Genomic DNA, 15,355 nt, shown 5'->3' with positions numbered 1-15,355 from the left:
CAAGAGCCAGGTAAACAATGAAATGTGTTGTGTGTCAGTGTTATTAGTGTCAGGTTCCGAAACATCTAGGATTCTGGACATGTGTCTACTTGATTATCTGATGAGAGTTTTGGGATCTTAATAAAAGGGGACATGCTTCAGAAAAGGGAGATAATTCTTCTGGGGATGGTGACAGAGAGTTTACCAGTTCGTGTTCACTCTTTTTCTTCACTCATTCTGTTAGATGCCGACTTCTACTGAGATTAGCAAGGTTTGAGAGTGACTTTGGGGAGGAGAGTGAAGGAACTTTCTCCATACATCCCCAGTGCCTCAGAAGCCTCAAGAGTCCTGGGATATATCAGATCCTAAGCAGAATCACTAGATGATCAGGGCTGGGTTTTCTTAATTCCCGTGCTGTGGAAGAGCTACAGAAGGTAGAGGAGGACTGGATCTGACAATTTTAAGGGAGAAGAGGTAAGCTCCCTTCCTCCATTTCAAGGCTGCACAGTTTTCTCAGGGTGAAAGTCTCAGAGTTGATACTCTTCTCTAATCAACCTTTTTTCCTACTAGGTTAAGTTAACTCTGAGACAGACTGTTTCTACAATTTCAGACCCTAATTAGAGTATGGGGCAGGTGCTCAGTTTGTAGGCTGGAGCCTCTTTGGTTTTGATCAGGTCGAAACTTTAACTTAAAGCTTTTCCTGGGACTGGGAGCAGTACTTTCGGTTCTGACAAAAGTGAAGCATTAGAGGGTCTTGTTGAGAATACTCAGCATTAGGGCCCTGTCCTGTTCCTCCTTCCTTTTCACAGAGAAGACCCTACATTTGTTATGTTTCCTGATCTCTGCAGGCTTCGTCATTTCTATCTCCACCTGTCTATTGGCTGGTCCACTGATGTATGGACTTATACATAATGAATTGTGAACTTCTAGCCACATGCAGTGCCCTTGGGTACTTGGAGGGAGACATTTACCACAAGGAACCAGATTGCTTAGGTGAGTATGTTTTTGAGGAAACAGGTAAAAAACTTGCTTAAATTGAAGAGGTCTGTTAAATTTCTCACACCATGGGCCTGGGTGGAGCTTCTTCCAGGGTTCCATGTACGTGTTTTATTCTGTCTCTGAAGAGAGTGTGAAGGATTTGATCCGGTACTTGAGGCATGAGGATGAGACACGAGATGTGCGGCAGCAGCTGGGGGCAGCCCAGATCCTGCAGAGTGACCTCCTACCCATTTTTACTCAGCACCGCCAGGACAAACCTCTCTTTGACGCTGTTATCAGGTTGTTTCCCCAGCTTTTTAACTTTTACCATGTGCCAGCCTTTGATGTTGACTTGATGGGTTTTGGTGTTTGTGCCTCGTGAGGAAACTTAACAACTTCTCGCTCCTTTATTGTCTCCCCAGACTGATGGTGAACCTGACACAACCAGCCTTGCTATGTTTTGGTAGTTTGCCTAAGGAGCCCACCTTCCGGCACCATTTTCTGCAGTTGGTAATTTATCTGCAGGCCTACAAAGAGGTGAGGCTTTCCTTCAAAGTCCCTGGGGCAGAGTTAGGGGCAGTGAAGAAGTAGGGGATGGGTGCTACTTAAGATCCATTTCCCTATTTCATAGGCCTTTGCCAGCGAGAAGGCTTTTGGAGTCCTCAGTGAAACCTTGTATGGGCTACTGCAGTTGGTGAGTGGTTCTTCCCCTTACAAGATCCCAAGGGACTGTTAGTGCTTTGCACCTCCTCTGGGCAGAGAAGGAGAGGCTGAGTTTGGAGATACGGTCCCAGTCTTGGGAATATGGTGGTCCAATCCATAGTCTCTGGCTGACTCAGGACTCCTTACACACTTTCTTCTTTCTTTTTAGTCCTGATTCTCTCCTGTGCCTCTGCCCTCCAGCCAGGGTAGAGGCTGTCTGCCTTCAGTAGGGAGTCCCTTCCTTTAACTCTCCTTCTGACTAGGGCTGGGAGGAACGGCAGGAGGAAGACAACTTGCTGATTGAGCGGATCCTGCTGCTGGTCAGAAATATTCTTCATGTTCCAGCTGACCTTGATCAGGAGAAGGTAAGGGTGTTGAGTGGTCTGAGTTCTTGTGCTTGGTTAGGTTGAGCCTTTTTTAGGCTTTTTTGTCCTGTGACAAGTCTGGGGGAAGAACCTTGGTCAAAGAATGAGTTGGAGAACTTCAAGGCATGGCAGTGGAACTGAATGAATTCACTTACTCCCCTCATCACTCACTCATTGTTCAGAGGATCGATGATGACGCCAGTGTCCATGACCAGCTTCTCTGGGCAATTCACCTCAGTGGCTTCGACGACCTGGTCCTCTTCCTTGCCAGCTCACCTGCTGAGCAGCAGTGGAGTCTACATGTGCTGGAGATTGTCTCCCTTATGTTTCGTGACCAGGTGAAATTTTGGCCTATTGCCTCAGTCCCCTCCACCCACAATTTTTTTGCTATGCAGCCTGAATTGCTCTTATAAAAACAGCTGAATTATCTGGGGAAGGCAGGTGACAGGTATGTCTTGAGTATAAGGTCCCATCAACAGTCCTGTTTTGTTTACTCTTTCTGTCCCCAGTGGGAATGAACTCAGGATAAGGAATGACTGTCCCGTTGATTCTTCCCTCCTTGTTCCAAATCTAGAACCCTGAACAGCTGGCAGGAGTAGGGCAGGGACGCTTCGATCAGGAACGGAGCACAGATGTGGCAGAACTGGAGGTGCTGCGTCAGCGAGAGATGGCAGAAAAGAAGACTCGAGCCCTCCAGCGAGGCAACAGGTCAATGGCAGAAAGTTGTACCCATGTTCCTGTTCCTGTTCCTGCAATATGGAATGCTGAGGGCTTGGGGCAAATTCTAAGACAGTGGTGACTGGATAACATTTTACAATTATTATTATTATTTTATTTATTAATTTTTTTAAAAGATGACCGGGAAGGGGATCTTAACCCTTGACTTGGTGTTGTCAGCACCACGCTCTCACAATTGAGCTAACCGGCCATTCCTATGTAGGGATCCGAACCCGTGGCCTTGGTGTTACCAGCACCACACTCTCCCAAGTGAGCCACAGGCCAGTCCTTATTATTATTACTTTTTGGTGGCTGGCTGATATGGGATATTTTATGTTTTAATTTGCTGTGATGTGCTGATAAAAGAGAATGGGGACAGAGCTTCCAGAGCATTGAGGAATCACCTTGTTACCCTTTTGTTTTTTATGTAGGCATTCTCGATTTGGGGGCTCCTACATTGTCCAGGGGTTGAAATCCATTGGGGAGAGAGACCTCATCTTTCACAAAGGTCTTCACAATGTAAGTATTATCACATCTAGGGTGGGAACATTATGGAGTTTCAGGGCCTAAGAAGAGTAATCATCTCTAGAGTTAAAGCTTCTCTGTTCTTGGGCTTAGAAAGTTGGTGACAGTAAACAGAATCTCTGGCATTAGCCACATTGTCTTCACCTATATCTTCACATGGTATCAGAGGGAGAGAACCTTCTAAGAGTTTCTTCTGAGAAAATTGCAGGGCCAGGGATGTGGGAAGAGCTCCAAGAGGACGGTGGTGGTTAGGTGTAATTTTAATCCCTCCATACCTCCAGCTTCAAAACTACAGTTCAGATTTGGGAAAGCAGCCCCGAAGAGTGCCTAAGCGTCGCCAGGCTGTCCGGGAGCTGTCCATTCAGCGCCGCTCTGCCCTCAACGTGAGGCTCTTCCTCAAAGACTTCTGCTCTGAGTTCCTGGAGAACTGTTATAACCAGCTCATGGGTTCAGTAAAGGTGCGAGCCTAGGAAGGATATGGAGATAATGAAGGATGGAACAGAGAGATGAACTGAGAGGTGATGGGGCCAGTTGTGGGTAAGAAGGACAACCTGGGGAGTTGACCCTGGAGTGTGGACAAGTATGTAGGAAGGGTGGAGAGTGACCCTGAGAGATGGTGAAGATGCCAGGAGGGAGTGGGTTATTTCATGACAAAAAACGCTCGGGGGCATTTTCCTCAGAGGAAGGAGACGGGAATGTGGAAAGACCTGGGGAGAACAAGAGAGAGCTGGAATTTATGATCCTAGAGTATTGTTACATTGATGTCTAGGTTTAACCCCATCATGATAAGACAATCTTCTATGTTGGAAGCCCTGAGGTGATGATGGTCTTTTTGGGGGGATATTAGGATCACCTGCTTCGGGAGAAAGCTCAGCAGCATGATGAGACCTACTACATGTGGGCTTTGGCTTTCTTCATGGCCTTCAACCGAGCCGCCTCCTTCCGGCCAGGCCTGGTTTCTGAGACTCTCAGTGTCCGTACCTTCCACTTCATTGAGCAGAACCTCACTAACTACTATGAGATGATGCTGACTGACCGTAAGGAAGCTGCCTCCTGGGCACACCGGTGAGTGGAGTGGTTATTGGGGTCAGAGTGGGCATCTTGGCCAGACTGGGAATCTGAATATCTGAAGTCTAGTTGGTACTTTTTCTCTGATTCAGAGTTGAGGTGGTCCAGCTAGGGAGCAAGGATTGACTGGGTCATTCTCTTTTTGGTGATATAATTTTTTTTCGGGGGGTAGGGGTTGCTGTTTCCATAAGCCAGTGTCCTAAGTTGTCCTCCATTCTACCTCTTTTCCTCAACTCACAGAACGCACCTGGCTCTAAAGGCCTATCAGGAGCTACTGGCCACAGTAAATGAGATGGACATGTCTCCAGATGAGGCCGTGAGGGAGAGCAGCCGCATCATCAAGAGTGAGGCCCTGGCCTGGTCCCTGATCCAAGCCTTCCCTTTCTCTTTTTTTGTTTCTTAGTTTGGGTGGCTGGCTGGTACAGGGATCAAAACCTGGACCTTGGTGTTATCAGCTGAGCTAACTGGTCAGCCCTTTCCCCACCTCTTGACTAGAATCTCATTCTTCCCAGTCCCAACTTCATCCATTTCTCCTTTTCCAAGCTTTCTAGGTCAGTCTTTCTATTCCTTCCTCTTTCCCATTCCTAGACAATATTTTCTATGTGATGGAGTACCGAGAACTATTCCTGGCACTCTTTCGAAAGTTTGATGAGCGATGCCAGCCCCGCTCTTTCCTTCGGGACCTGGTGGAAACCACCCACCTATTCCTCAAGATGTTGGAGCGATTCTGTCGGAGCCGTGGGAACCTGGTGGTGCAGGTACTAGGCAACCCAAGAGGTAGAAAGACCTGTGAAGGGAGGGTGAAGGACAGAGGGGTCTTTCTCTTTACATTTTCTGCAGCCTATGCTGATCTGTTAGAACTACTCCGAACTAAGAGGGCAAGAGATTTGTTGGGGTTGCTAATGAGAGTCTACCATAGTTTCCTTCTCCCATTAGATTAATTCCTGATCTACCAGAAATAATTCATTCAGGAAACTTTTATTGAACACCTAAGCGCCAAGCACATAAACCCTGGAGATTCATAATTTTAGAGTTTGGTGATTATGCTGTAATATTTCCTACTTATACTTCAGAAGCATTGTGAGATGGAAAGAGACTTGAATTGAAAGTTAGGGGGTCTGGGATCTAGTTCTGTGTTATCTACTGTTAGAATAAACTCCGGCTGCTTGTGTCAGCCTCCACATCACTAAAGTTGGGATTGTAATATCTGTTCATAAGTCTGAAATGGAATAATAAATAAAAAGTCTAGGACAAGAGGAAAACCCCAAGGAATGTGTATCCTGGAGACACAGAGACTTTGCTTTGTAAAAACAGGTTTTGTACCAGAACCTTCCTGTAAATGCTAGTTGCTGCTTAAAATTCTGTCAGAAGTTGACTTGAAAGGGGCAGTAGTACCAATGAGACTTTGCTAAAAGGTATTTTTACACCCAGGGCTCTGTGATATTATCAATAATAATAGGTGCTATCATTTATCAAGTATTTACTATGTGTCAGACGCTGTGCCAATGTTTTCGTGTAGTCCTCAAAACAGCAATAGGAAGTGTGCACTTGTTCTTATCCAAGTTCTTGTTAGTAAATGACTACCATTAGTTCTCAAATCCAGATCTGCTGGACTCCAAAGCTTGTGCTTCTAACCTTTGGTATGTTTAATTATAAGTTCCTTGAGTAGAGCACAAACCTTAAGGGCCTCCTGGTCCATCCTATTTGGCTTTTGAGTACTTGTGTGAAAGACTAGTTCACAGCTATGACTTGGGGGGAGAGGGGGAGCAGGATTTAGGTAATGAGTTATTCTGCTTTTTAAGAGAAAGAAACATTAAAAAGAAAGCAAAAAAAAAAAAATGAGAGAGAGAGAAAAAATTATAGGCTTTATTTTCTTTTGTATTTTACAAAGCCTTTTCATGTATTTGATCCTTATAGCATCTGTTCATTCTGTAGACATCTCCTTTAGGTAGCACTGCTTTAGGACCAGCCCATGGCTTGCTCGGGAGAGTGTGGTGCTGATAATACCAAGGCCATGGATTTGGATCCCTCTATAGGGATGGCCGGTTAGCTCACTTGGGAGAGCATGGTGCTGACAACACCAAGTCAAGGGTTAAGATCCCCTTACCAGTCATCTTTTAAAAATAAATAAATAAATAAATAAAAAGATATCACTGCTTTTGGTAAGCCTTCTCTGACCCCAGGAAATGGGTTGGGTGCTATTCCTGAGTTTTGCCATAGCATTTTATGCTCACCCACATTGCAGTTCTTCTCCACACTGTAACATAATTTACCCATTGACTTACCTGTCTCCCCCACTAGAGTACAAGCTCCTCAAGGGTAAGGAAATATACTGTTCACTATTGCTTCCCATTGCCTATGAGTAGAACATAATGGGCACTCTTTGAATGCCTAGTAAATTAATTAGTTTTGTAATAGAGAAGACATTGATGGGAAAAAGGCCTCCTTAGCTCTCCTGCCATCCTAATGCAGTTCTTTCCCTGTAGAACAAACGAAAGAAGAGAAAGAAGAAGAAGAACGTCCTAGATCAGGCCGTTACTTCTGGTAATGTCCCATGTAGCCCAGAGGAACTAGAGGCTGTGTGGTCAGCCATGTCTGAGCAGCTGCAGTGCTGTGCCCAGGTAGGTGGTTGCAGAAACCCTATCTTTCTTGAAGATAGTGCTCTAGGTAGGCAATCTGGGTTTTCCTTCCCTCTGCTCCCATAGCATTATCCATCTCTAGGATCCTGAGCTTAGTGTAGACTCTATGGTTCCCTTTGATGCGGCCTCAGAGGTGCCAGTGGAAGAGCAGCGGGCAGAAGCCATGGTGCGGATCCAAGACTGTCTCCTGACTGGCCAGGCCCCACAGGCCCTGACCCTCCTGCGGTCTGCCCGGTAAGAACCCTACCCACCCATCCTCCTGGGCTTTGGGGGCAGGGACAGGCCTTCACTGTAGTCCAGGGTACTCAGTCTTCAAAAGAGAGAACTCTCATCAGAGGCTCTGGAACTCTTCTGAGAACTGATTCCTGGGGGAGTTTTGATTGATTTATTTGAGTTTTTTATTTTTGAGAAATATCAGAAAGCACAGTTAATTGGGGGAAAAGGAAAGATAATTCTACTAGCCAAAGATAAACATCATTGGGCCGAGCCCGTGGCGCACTCGGGAGAGTGCGGCACTGGGAGCACAGCAGCGCTCCCACCGCGGGTTCGGATCCTATATAGGGATAACCGGTGCCCTCACAGTGCTCACTGGCTGAGCGTGGTGCGGCCGGTCTCAAAAAGGACAAAAAAATAAATAAATAAACATCATTAACATTTTTATGAGTAACCTTCCAGAGTCTTTCCTCAGTGTTATATATAGACACATGATATCTACCTCCTTTTACAGAAACAAAATTTTGCACATGCTGATTTTTAGTATTTTTTCATTTCTCAATTTCTTGTGGGCATTATTTGTCATCAGATATATTTCTTTAATTGTTATTGGTTTTAAAACACCTTTATGTGAATATGTATGTTTGCTTAATTGTCAAACATTTAGATTGTTTGCATTTTGTTCTTATGATTTTTATTACATTGTGGCTTATGAGGAAAATTTTCCCTAGAGTCTTTGTTTCATCTCTGAAATAACAATTTGCGTTCTCTTTCTGGCTGAGATATGAAATAAGTCTACATTCCTTCTCCCACTTCAAATTATAACTCAGATTTCCTTTGGTTAAAGCCTGTTTTCTGTCTGTGTTTCAGGGAAGTATGGCCAGAAGGAGATGTGTTTGGCTCTCAAGACATTTCCTCAGAGGAAGAGATCCAATTGCTTAAACAAATCCTCTCTGCTCCACTTCCTCGTGAGTCTTCATTCCTTCATATCTATCTCCTTCCAGCTCTCTCCAGCACCTGCATAACAGAGACCCAGTAATCCTTTTTCCACAGGGCAGCAAGGGCCAGAGGAACGAGGGGCAGAGGAAGAAGAGGAAGAAGAAGAAGAGGAGGAGGAGTTGCAAGCGGTCCAGGTGTCAGAGAAAGAATTTAAGTTTCTGGACTACCTGAAACGGTGTGGGCCAAGAGGACTGAGTGTGTCCCAGGGTGGTGATTGTGTAGCTGTGAGGATGAGTAGTGTCTTTCTTATGCTGACATACTCTCCCTCCTTATTTTGGTGCAGCTTTGCATCCTCAACTGTGATCCGAGCCTACGTGCTGCTGCTGCGGAGCTACCAGCAGAATAGTGCCCACACTAACCACTGTGTTGTCAAAATGCTGCACCGGCTGGCCCATGACCTCAAAATGGAAGCCCTACTTTTCCAGCTCTCAGTCTTCTGCCTCTTCAATCGTCTGCTTAGTGACCCTGCTGCTGGAGTCTACAAAGTGAGGGGATACCAATGAATGGGAGTCTGGAGGGATATGGGAGTCCTGGGGTAAACAAGTAATCTTTAGGAGATAAAGGATGCTGAGAGGTGTTAAGGGCTGGGAGATGAGAAACAGTGAGGAAGTAGGCAGGCAGGTTGAAGAAACTACATGGAGAAGGATAGAAGAGAGAGTCTGAGTGAGGAGGAGGTGGCAGCTGGGGATAGGTATAGTGAAAATAACTAGAGGGCCAGGCTTATATATACATTTAGGAGTGGGAGGCCTCATAGTAGCTTCTTCTCTACAGGAGCTAGTGACTTTTGCCAAATACATCCTGGGCAAGTTCTTTGCATTGGCTGCAGTCAACCAGAAAGCCTTTGTAGAGCTGCTGTTCTGGAAGAACACAGCTGTGGTTCGAGAAATGACCGAGGGCTATGGCACCCTGGATGGCAGGTGAGCTTAAGGATGGGGAAGGATGGGAAGTAGGGAAAGGTGATGCAGAGTCACCAGGCATCAGAGCTAGAAGAGCTTGCAAATCATTTAACGTTTTTTTCCCTTTCGTAGGTGAGAAAACAGGCCAAGAAAGTGGCAATACTTTATCTGAGGTTACTCAAGAGAGGAACATGGACTGGAGCCTAAGTCTCCTGTTTACTCCAGTTTCCTTCTCCTTCACCAGCCCTCACAGAGTGGTCACTGATAGGAGTGGAGAGAGTCTATGTGCCCTATGCCAAAATGTGCTGGGAAACCATAAGGAGTCAGAAATGTTTGTTCTCTTTCCCTTGATATCTCAGCTCCTCTCCCTTCACACTTCTGTCTTTTTCCTATAATACTCTCAATGTCTGGAGTGTTAGGTTCCACAGGCCCAACCTGGAAAATCTCTTAGTTTGACTTTGGGTTCTTATGTGGAAGGAGAGTGAGGGGAAGGAAACAAACCTAGGCCTCTGCTAGCTGGCTTCTTCAAGTTACCTGCCTCAGCCTTCTTGTTTCTTCCAGAACTGATGAGGAAGGGCCTTTGGTCTTCTCTTTTTGGGCAACAACCTACATGCTCCCCTTCCCCTTCACCATTTAGATCCTCCAGTCACAGAGCCCCTATGTGGAGTCCAGAGGAAGAGGCCCAGCTTCGGGAATTGTACTTAACCCATAAGGATGTGGAAGGTGAGGCTTTGAGATCTGAAGAGTTTATGAGGATGGCAGCCTGAGCACTAGGACCCCTCTTTACTGCCTCACTCCTGCTCCACCCCAGGTCAGGATGTGGTGGAAGCTATCTTGGCACACCTGAATACTGCTCCTCGAACACGTAAGCAGATCATCCACCATCTGGTACGGCTGGGACTGGCTGACAGTGTCAAGGACTTCCAAAGGTAGAGACACGTGCTCTGGAGGGAATTGGGTTGGGGAATCCTCTGTTCTCTCTCTGAACCTCCTCTTCCACTGACACCTCCCTAAATAGGAAAGGAACCCATATTGTATTGTGGACGGAAGATCAGGAGATGGAGCTGCAGCGGCTTTTTGAGGAGTTTCAGAACTCAGATGGTAAGTGAGGTGGAAGCTCAGGGAACCTCTCAGATGACAGCCAAACTGTCCTTTTCTTTTCCCTCTGCCTCTTAATCCCAAAGAAAACTTATCCCATCCCTTCTGTTCACTTACTATGTTTGTAAGTGTCATTTTTGGATGAATTGAGCTAGCCTCTTTCCAGAGACCTCTGTTTTGTTTTTTAATCCCTTTCCTCTGTTGCTCTTGGGAATTCACATGCACTCTCTCTATAGATGTCCTGGGTCATATCATGAAGAATATCACAGCTAAACGCTCACGGGCCCGAATAGTGGATAAACTGCTGGCTCTGGGGCTGGTGGCTGAGCGGCGGGAGCTGTACAAGAAACGGCGGAAGAAGTTGGCACCCTCCAGCCTGGTAACAACCATACCTGGGCTCTGCCAGCTTGGGCCTATTCCCCCTGAAGTGCTTCTTAAGAGTAGCCCATCCAGATTCTTCCTGCCTCAGGCTGTTCTGACTAGGTCCCTCAAATGGGGTGGTAAGGAACCGGAAGACTCCAGTAAGTTCCTTGTGCTGCCTCCTTTTTCGTCCTCCCGTGAATTTTAGCCCATTGGAGAGGAGTCCCTGAAAGATTTTTGCCAGGAAGATCTGGAAGAAGAGGGAGACCTTTCAGAGGGAGAGAGTGAAGAGGATGAAGAGAAAGAGGAGGGCTTGGAAACAGAGCAAGCCCAGGGTAGCTCAGCCCTTTCAACCGAAAACCTTGGTCAGAGCCTGCATCAGGAAGGTGAAGACTTTGGTTGGAAGAGACGTCTCAGGTGGGGGAGTGAGGAGGAGGGGCCAAATATGTTTTCCTTTTTCTCTTAGGCTTTTCTGCCCCCCTCCTGTGGCTCCAGAACTGCATGATTCGAGTAGCAGATGATCGGGAAGAGGATGGTGAGTGGACCGGTGATGGTTTTAGAAGGATTGGAGCACTGGAGTCTGCTGGAGACCTGGTTGTGGGATGGAGGACAAGTTCTTTTATCACATCTTCACCATGTGACTATTGACCCTGCCTTAGGCTGCTCCCAGGCAGTTCCACTGGTGCCACTGACAGAAGAAAATGAGGAAGCAATGGAAAACGAACAGTTTCAGCAGCTATTGCACAAGCTAGGGATTCGGCCCCCTGCCTCTGGGCAGGTAAACACATCAATTACAGTGTCAGCTAAGCGTGTTGGTCCTATTTCAAAATGCATGTCCTCCTCATTGCAGTTGCCTTCTTTGTGCTCCTCATTGCCCTCATTGTCCTCATTACTGCCCTCTCTGTTGCCCTCATAGTCATCTGTCTTCCTTGTTACTCTCCTCATGGTCCTCCTCATTGTCCTCCTTGCCCTCTGTCCTCATTGCCTTGTCATCTCTGACCGAGACTACTGTGGCAGCCATCCTGTTAGTCTTTATTTCTCCAATTTCCCCTTCTCCTAAATCCATCTTCCACACTGTCCCTAGATTTATCTTTCTTTCTTTTTTTTTTTTTTTACAAAAGATGACTGGTAAGGGGATCTTAACCCTTGACTTGGTGTTGTCAGCACCGCACTCTCCCGAGTGAGCCACAGGCCGGCCCCTAGATTTCTAAAATAGTTTTGATTATATCACCCCCTATCCAGAGCACTTGATGATTCCCCACTGATTACAGGACACCCTCCCAGTGGCATGCCCGGCCTTGACCAACCTTTGAAGCTTCATGGCCATGCCATCCACACTCCTACTTTACAATATAGTCATCCTGGATTACCTTCCATCTTTCAAATGGTAGGCTTTTTCATGCCTACAAATAGTTGATCATGCCAGTTCCTCTGTTAGAAAGCTCCAGCCACATACACAGGGTGATACCTATACATGCACACATGCACATGCACATCCCACCCATCTTCATGATGAACCTCTACCCAGTTTTTAAGAGTCAGCTCAATTGTCACCTCTTCAGAGAAGCAGTCGCTATCACTCTTCCAACCTCTGAAGCAAAAGTAATCACTTTGGCAGCTGGGATTTGTTCATTCCCTTGATATAGTCCCAGTCCTATGGTATTACAGCATATCCATTCTTTCTCCCATTAGATTGTGAGTTCCTTAAGAGCAAGGATCACACCTGATTTGCCTGTAGATCCTTAGGAGCCATTTATTTATTCATTCAATTAACAACTGTATTTACTAAGAACCTCCTAATACAGTAGGCACTGTGCTACACATGGGGTAAATGAACAGTAAGTAGAGTTCACATGCTTCGTGGATCTTCATTAATGTCAGGTCATATTTATTCAATGAATAATATCCATATTTGATGGACAAGAGGCTGGTTCTTTTCCTTTGCTGTCATTTTCAACTGCTTTACCCCTTTAGGAAACCTTCTGGCGAATTCCAGCCAAACTGAGTCCTGCCCAGCTCCGGAAGGTGGCAGCTTCTTTGAGTCAGCCAGAAGAGAAGGAGGAAAAGCTCCAGCCAGAACTAGAACCTAAAGTCCCTGGAAAACAAGGCCCTGATGAGCACCAAGCACAAGCCCTCAGGGCCCTCTTATTAACCCATAAAAAGAAAGCAAGCCTGGCGTCTCCAGAGGGTAATGGTACGATTGCTCATCTGTTGCATACTTACCGTGTGCCAACCATGTTGGTCCAGAGGGCTGGTAAGGTATTTGTAGAATATGAGGGCCCAGTTCCCTACTTTTGGACCTCTTATGGTTATTTCAGAGGAAGGGATTACTGCTGAGAAAGAGCAGCGAAAGGCGCCACCCAAGAAGCGACAACTGCTAGATAGTGATGAAGAGGTAGAAGATGAGGGCAGGAGCAAAGGTATGGAGTCTGATTGGGGCATGTTTTTCTTTTAATTTCTATCATTCTTTAATCCCAAAGACAAACTCTACCACCCTCCTTACCCCTTAAAATATTTAGATAATTTCTCTTTCTCGCCCCTGTCATTCCCATAGCACCAGAGTTGGGAGCTCCAGGAATCCAAAAGAAGAAACGGTTTCGGATTGAGGATGAAGATGAGGACGACTAAAGAACCAGAAGCCTAGGGATAGAGATAGACTTGTTAGATGGTGAATATATGTCAAAGTTGGGAGGGTCCAGAGATTCCTCTTACTGGACAGAAGCAGTAGAGTCCTGGGCTTTTCCATGGATTTAGTGTCCAGGAATTTTAGGCAACAGTGTTGGACCGCTCTGCAATCAGTCCTTGCTTCTCTCAGTTTTATCATTGTGCCCCAGCTGCTCTCTGGAGACTTACTCCTCTTTTAGGAAACATTTCTTTTGGTTATTAGAGCCCCTTAGCAAATGAGAGGAGTGAGTGAAATGTAGAAGGCATCCTGGACTCCTCTCATTGATCTGTTCTTTTTGGTTTTCTGCTGAAGATGGGTCACAGCACCAGATGGAGAACTTTATGACAATGGATGGGGGTTTTGCAGTATTTTTAGAAGGCACCTAATGCTCCCATCCTCATTTTCTTTCCTGTGATCATCCCCTAGACACCAGATTAAGCCAATTCCTGCAGCTAAAGGAGGGTTGGGGTACAGTACTCTCCAGGTGATGAATGTATTTGGTTTGTGTTTGGTATTGAATAAAAGTTGCTGATCTCATTTTGACTTGCCAATCTGTCTAAGTTCCCTAGCCATCCACCTGCTATGTTTTTAGAAGGAGAAGTTTAAGATTTTAGAGTTAAAAGAGACTGTCGGCCTTTTCTTTTCTTCTATTTTCCCTCTTCTCCTACAGAAGACACAGAAACATGTTTTCACCTCAAGATGCTTTGTCTTGGATAAATCTTTACAGTGATGGAGCAGGAAGAAGCAAGAGCCACATAGGGAGAAAAAGCCAATTTGTCAGCATGGTTCAGAGAGGGTGGCAAAATCTGGGCAGGAAATAAATGGGTACATATTGCAAATGTCATGTCCTTAACTATTCTTAGAAATCTTCAGCTTCCTGGCTCTCTTGTTTCAGCTGAGGTAGGGTGAAGGTGAGATTCAGTAAATAACCATTCAGATCAGAGAGGCCCCAAGGTAAAGATATGTTTGAATTATCTTGTTTCTTTGACTTGCTTTTTTCCCGAACAGGTGAGGATCACCCACAGCCTCTAAGCATGGGGGTGAGGTGTATCCAGGGTAATTGAAGTTTCCAAGGGCTAAGACACATCCTAGCTGTGACCAGTCTTGGTGTCTCTTTGTCCCAAGCCTTTCCCCACTTCCAAACCTGAGCACTGCTTCTTTCCAGCAGGGCTGATCTGCTGTCCCACCACGATGTAGGCTGTGCTGCTCCTTTGCTGTGTTTTGCTGTCCCAGGTGGCTGCCTTTCCAGGAAATGCCCAGAATCGGGCCCTGACCTTCCAGCCATCTATCACAGAGACTGGGCATCCACCAAACATGCTTTCCAGCCAGATCCCTCTCCCAGATCCCAGGACCTGTTGGGATCTCTTGCACACAGCCCCTCTCCTTAGCCTCTGCCTGAGTACCTGTCCAACTTAGCTCAGGGTGGCCCTGGAGGAGGTTGGCTGCCCAACTGAGGCCCACATTCTGCAGCTTCAGCTCATTGGAATGGGAGGAAAGGATACCATTGAAAACTCTCATTCATGAGAGTCAGAAGTGCAACAAGGAGGAAGGTGTTGGCAATACTAACATCATTTCCAGGGATCTGAGGGGATCTCCAGGAGAGCTTAGGTGAGTTCAGCACTCAGTTACCCTTCCTGAGGCTTGTATGAATGAACATTGGTGGGTGCTCTATGAGGTAGCAGCACTGATCACTGAATTTGCTGAGAAGCTCCCTTCCACTGAACTGGTAACAGAGTTCAAGGCTTCTGCCACAGATGTCACCCAAAAGTGCATGGATGAATCTTGGAGTCATTTGGAAGAAGTAGGCAAACAGCTGATGAAAAGCCCTGAAATGAAGGACTTCACAATGCCTATAGAAGATCAGATACACTTTATCATGCGTACCACATCCGTTCAGAAACATGTTATACTGGATATGGTACAGAAATACTCCCAGCCTTATTTTGTATAGAGAAGGCCTCCTAGGCATCACATTTACTTTCTCAAATGTTTCTGATAGGCCTGTGTACAGGGACTGGGCACAATAGAAGTTAGAAATGTTGAGGACAGCTTAGGACAGGTGTATGTTCTTCATTTGATCCCAGTACTAAAAGATACATGTGACTGGAATCAGTCTTGCCCCTCTCTTAGTAGGTCCTAGCTCCTATTTCC

The 15,355-nt window shown here is 46.1% G+C and overlaps 1 protein-coding gene and 1 pseudogene across 1 annotated transcript; both read left to right on the top strand.

The window, feature by feature from the left end:
* Nucleotides 1–280: 280 nt before the first annotated feature.
* Nucleotides 281–13,741, top strand: TIMELESS (timeless circadian clock). The gene is made up of 29 exons (XM_008577199.1): nucleotides 281–453; nucleotides 828–972; nucleotides 1,104–1,257; nucleotides 1,380–1,494; nucleotides 1,589–1,651; nucleotides 1,923–2,024; nucleotides 2,207–2,362; nucleotides 2,599–2,732; nucleotides 3,173–3,260; nucleotides 3,548–3,724; nucleotides 4,114–4,331; nucleotides 4,575–4,678; nucleotides 4,923–5,092; nucleotides 6,821–6,955; nucleotides 7,056–7,207; nucleotides 8,057–8,154; nucleotides 8,240–8,360; nucleotides 8,469–8,670; nucleotides 8,957–9,102; nucleotides 9,719–9,804; nucleotides 9,893–10,010; nucleotides 10,100–10,182; nucleotides 10,416–10,558; nucleotides 10,748–10,925; nucleotides 11,006–11,074; nucleotides 11,199–11,317; nucleotides 12,514–12,733; nucleotides 12,858–12,959; nucleotides 13,094–13,741. Exons 2-29 carry the CDS (start codon nucleotides 876–878, stop codon nucleotides 13,165–13,167), a joined length of 3,624 nt encoding a protein of 1,207 aa, XP_008575421.1. The 5' UTR covers nucleotides 281–453; nucleotides 828–875; the 3' UTR covers nucleotides 13,168–13,741.
* A 497-nt stretch (nucleotides 13,742–14,238) lies between these two features.
* LOC103594024 lies at nucleotides 14,239–15,155 on the top strand (annotated as a pseudogene).
* Nucleotides 15,156–15,355: the final 200 nt, after the last annotated feature.

The sequence above is a fragment of the Galeopterus variegatus genome, unplaced genomic scaffold (genome assembly GCF_000696425.1).
Source record: "Galeopterus variegatus unplaced genomic scaffold, G_variegatus-3.0.2 Scaffold1458, whole genome shotgun sequence".
In the NCBI taxonomy this organism is placed as follows: domain Eukaryota; kingdom Metazoa; phylum Chordata; class Mammalia; order Dermoptera; family Cynocephalidae; genus Galeopterus; species Galeopterus variegatus.
The sequence above is the reverse complement of the archived record's forward strand: the minus strand, read 5'-3'. Positions and strand labels throughout refer to the sequence as shown.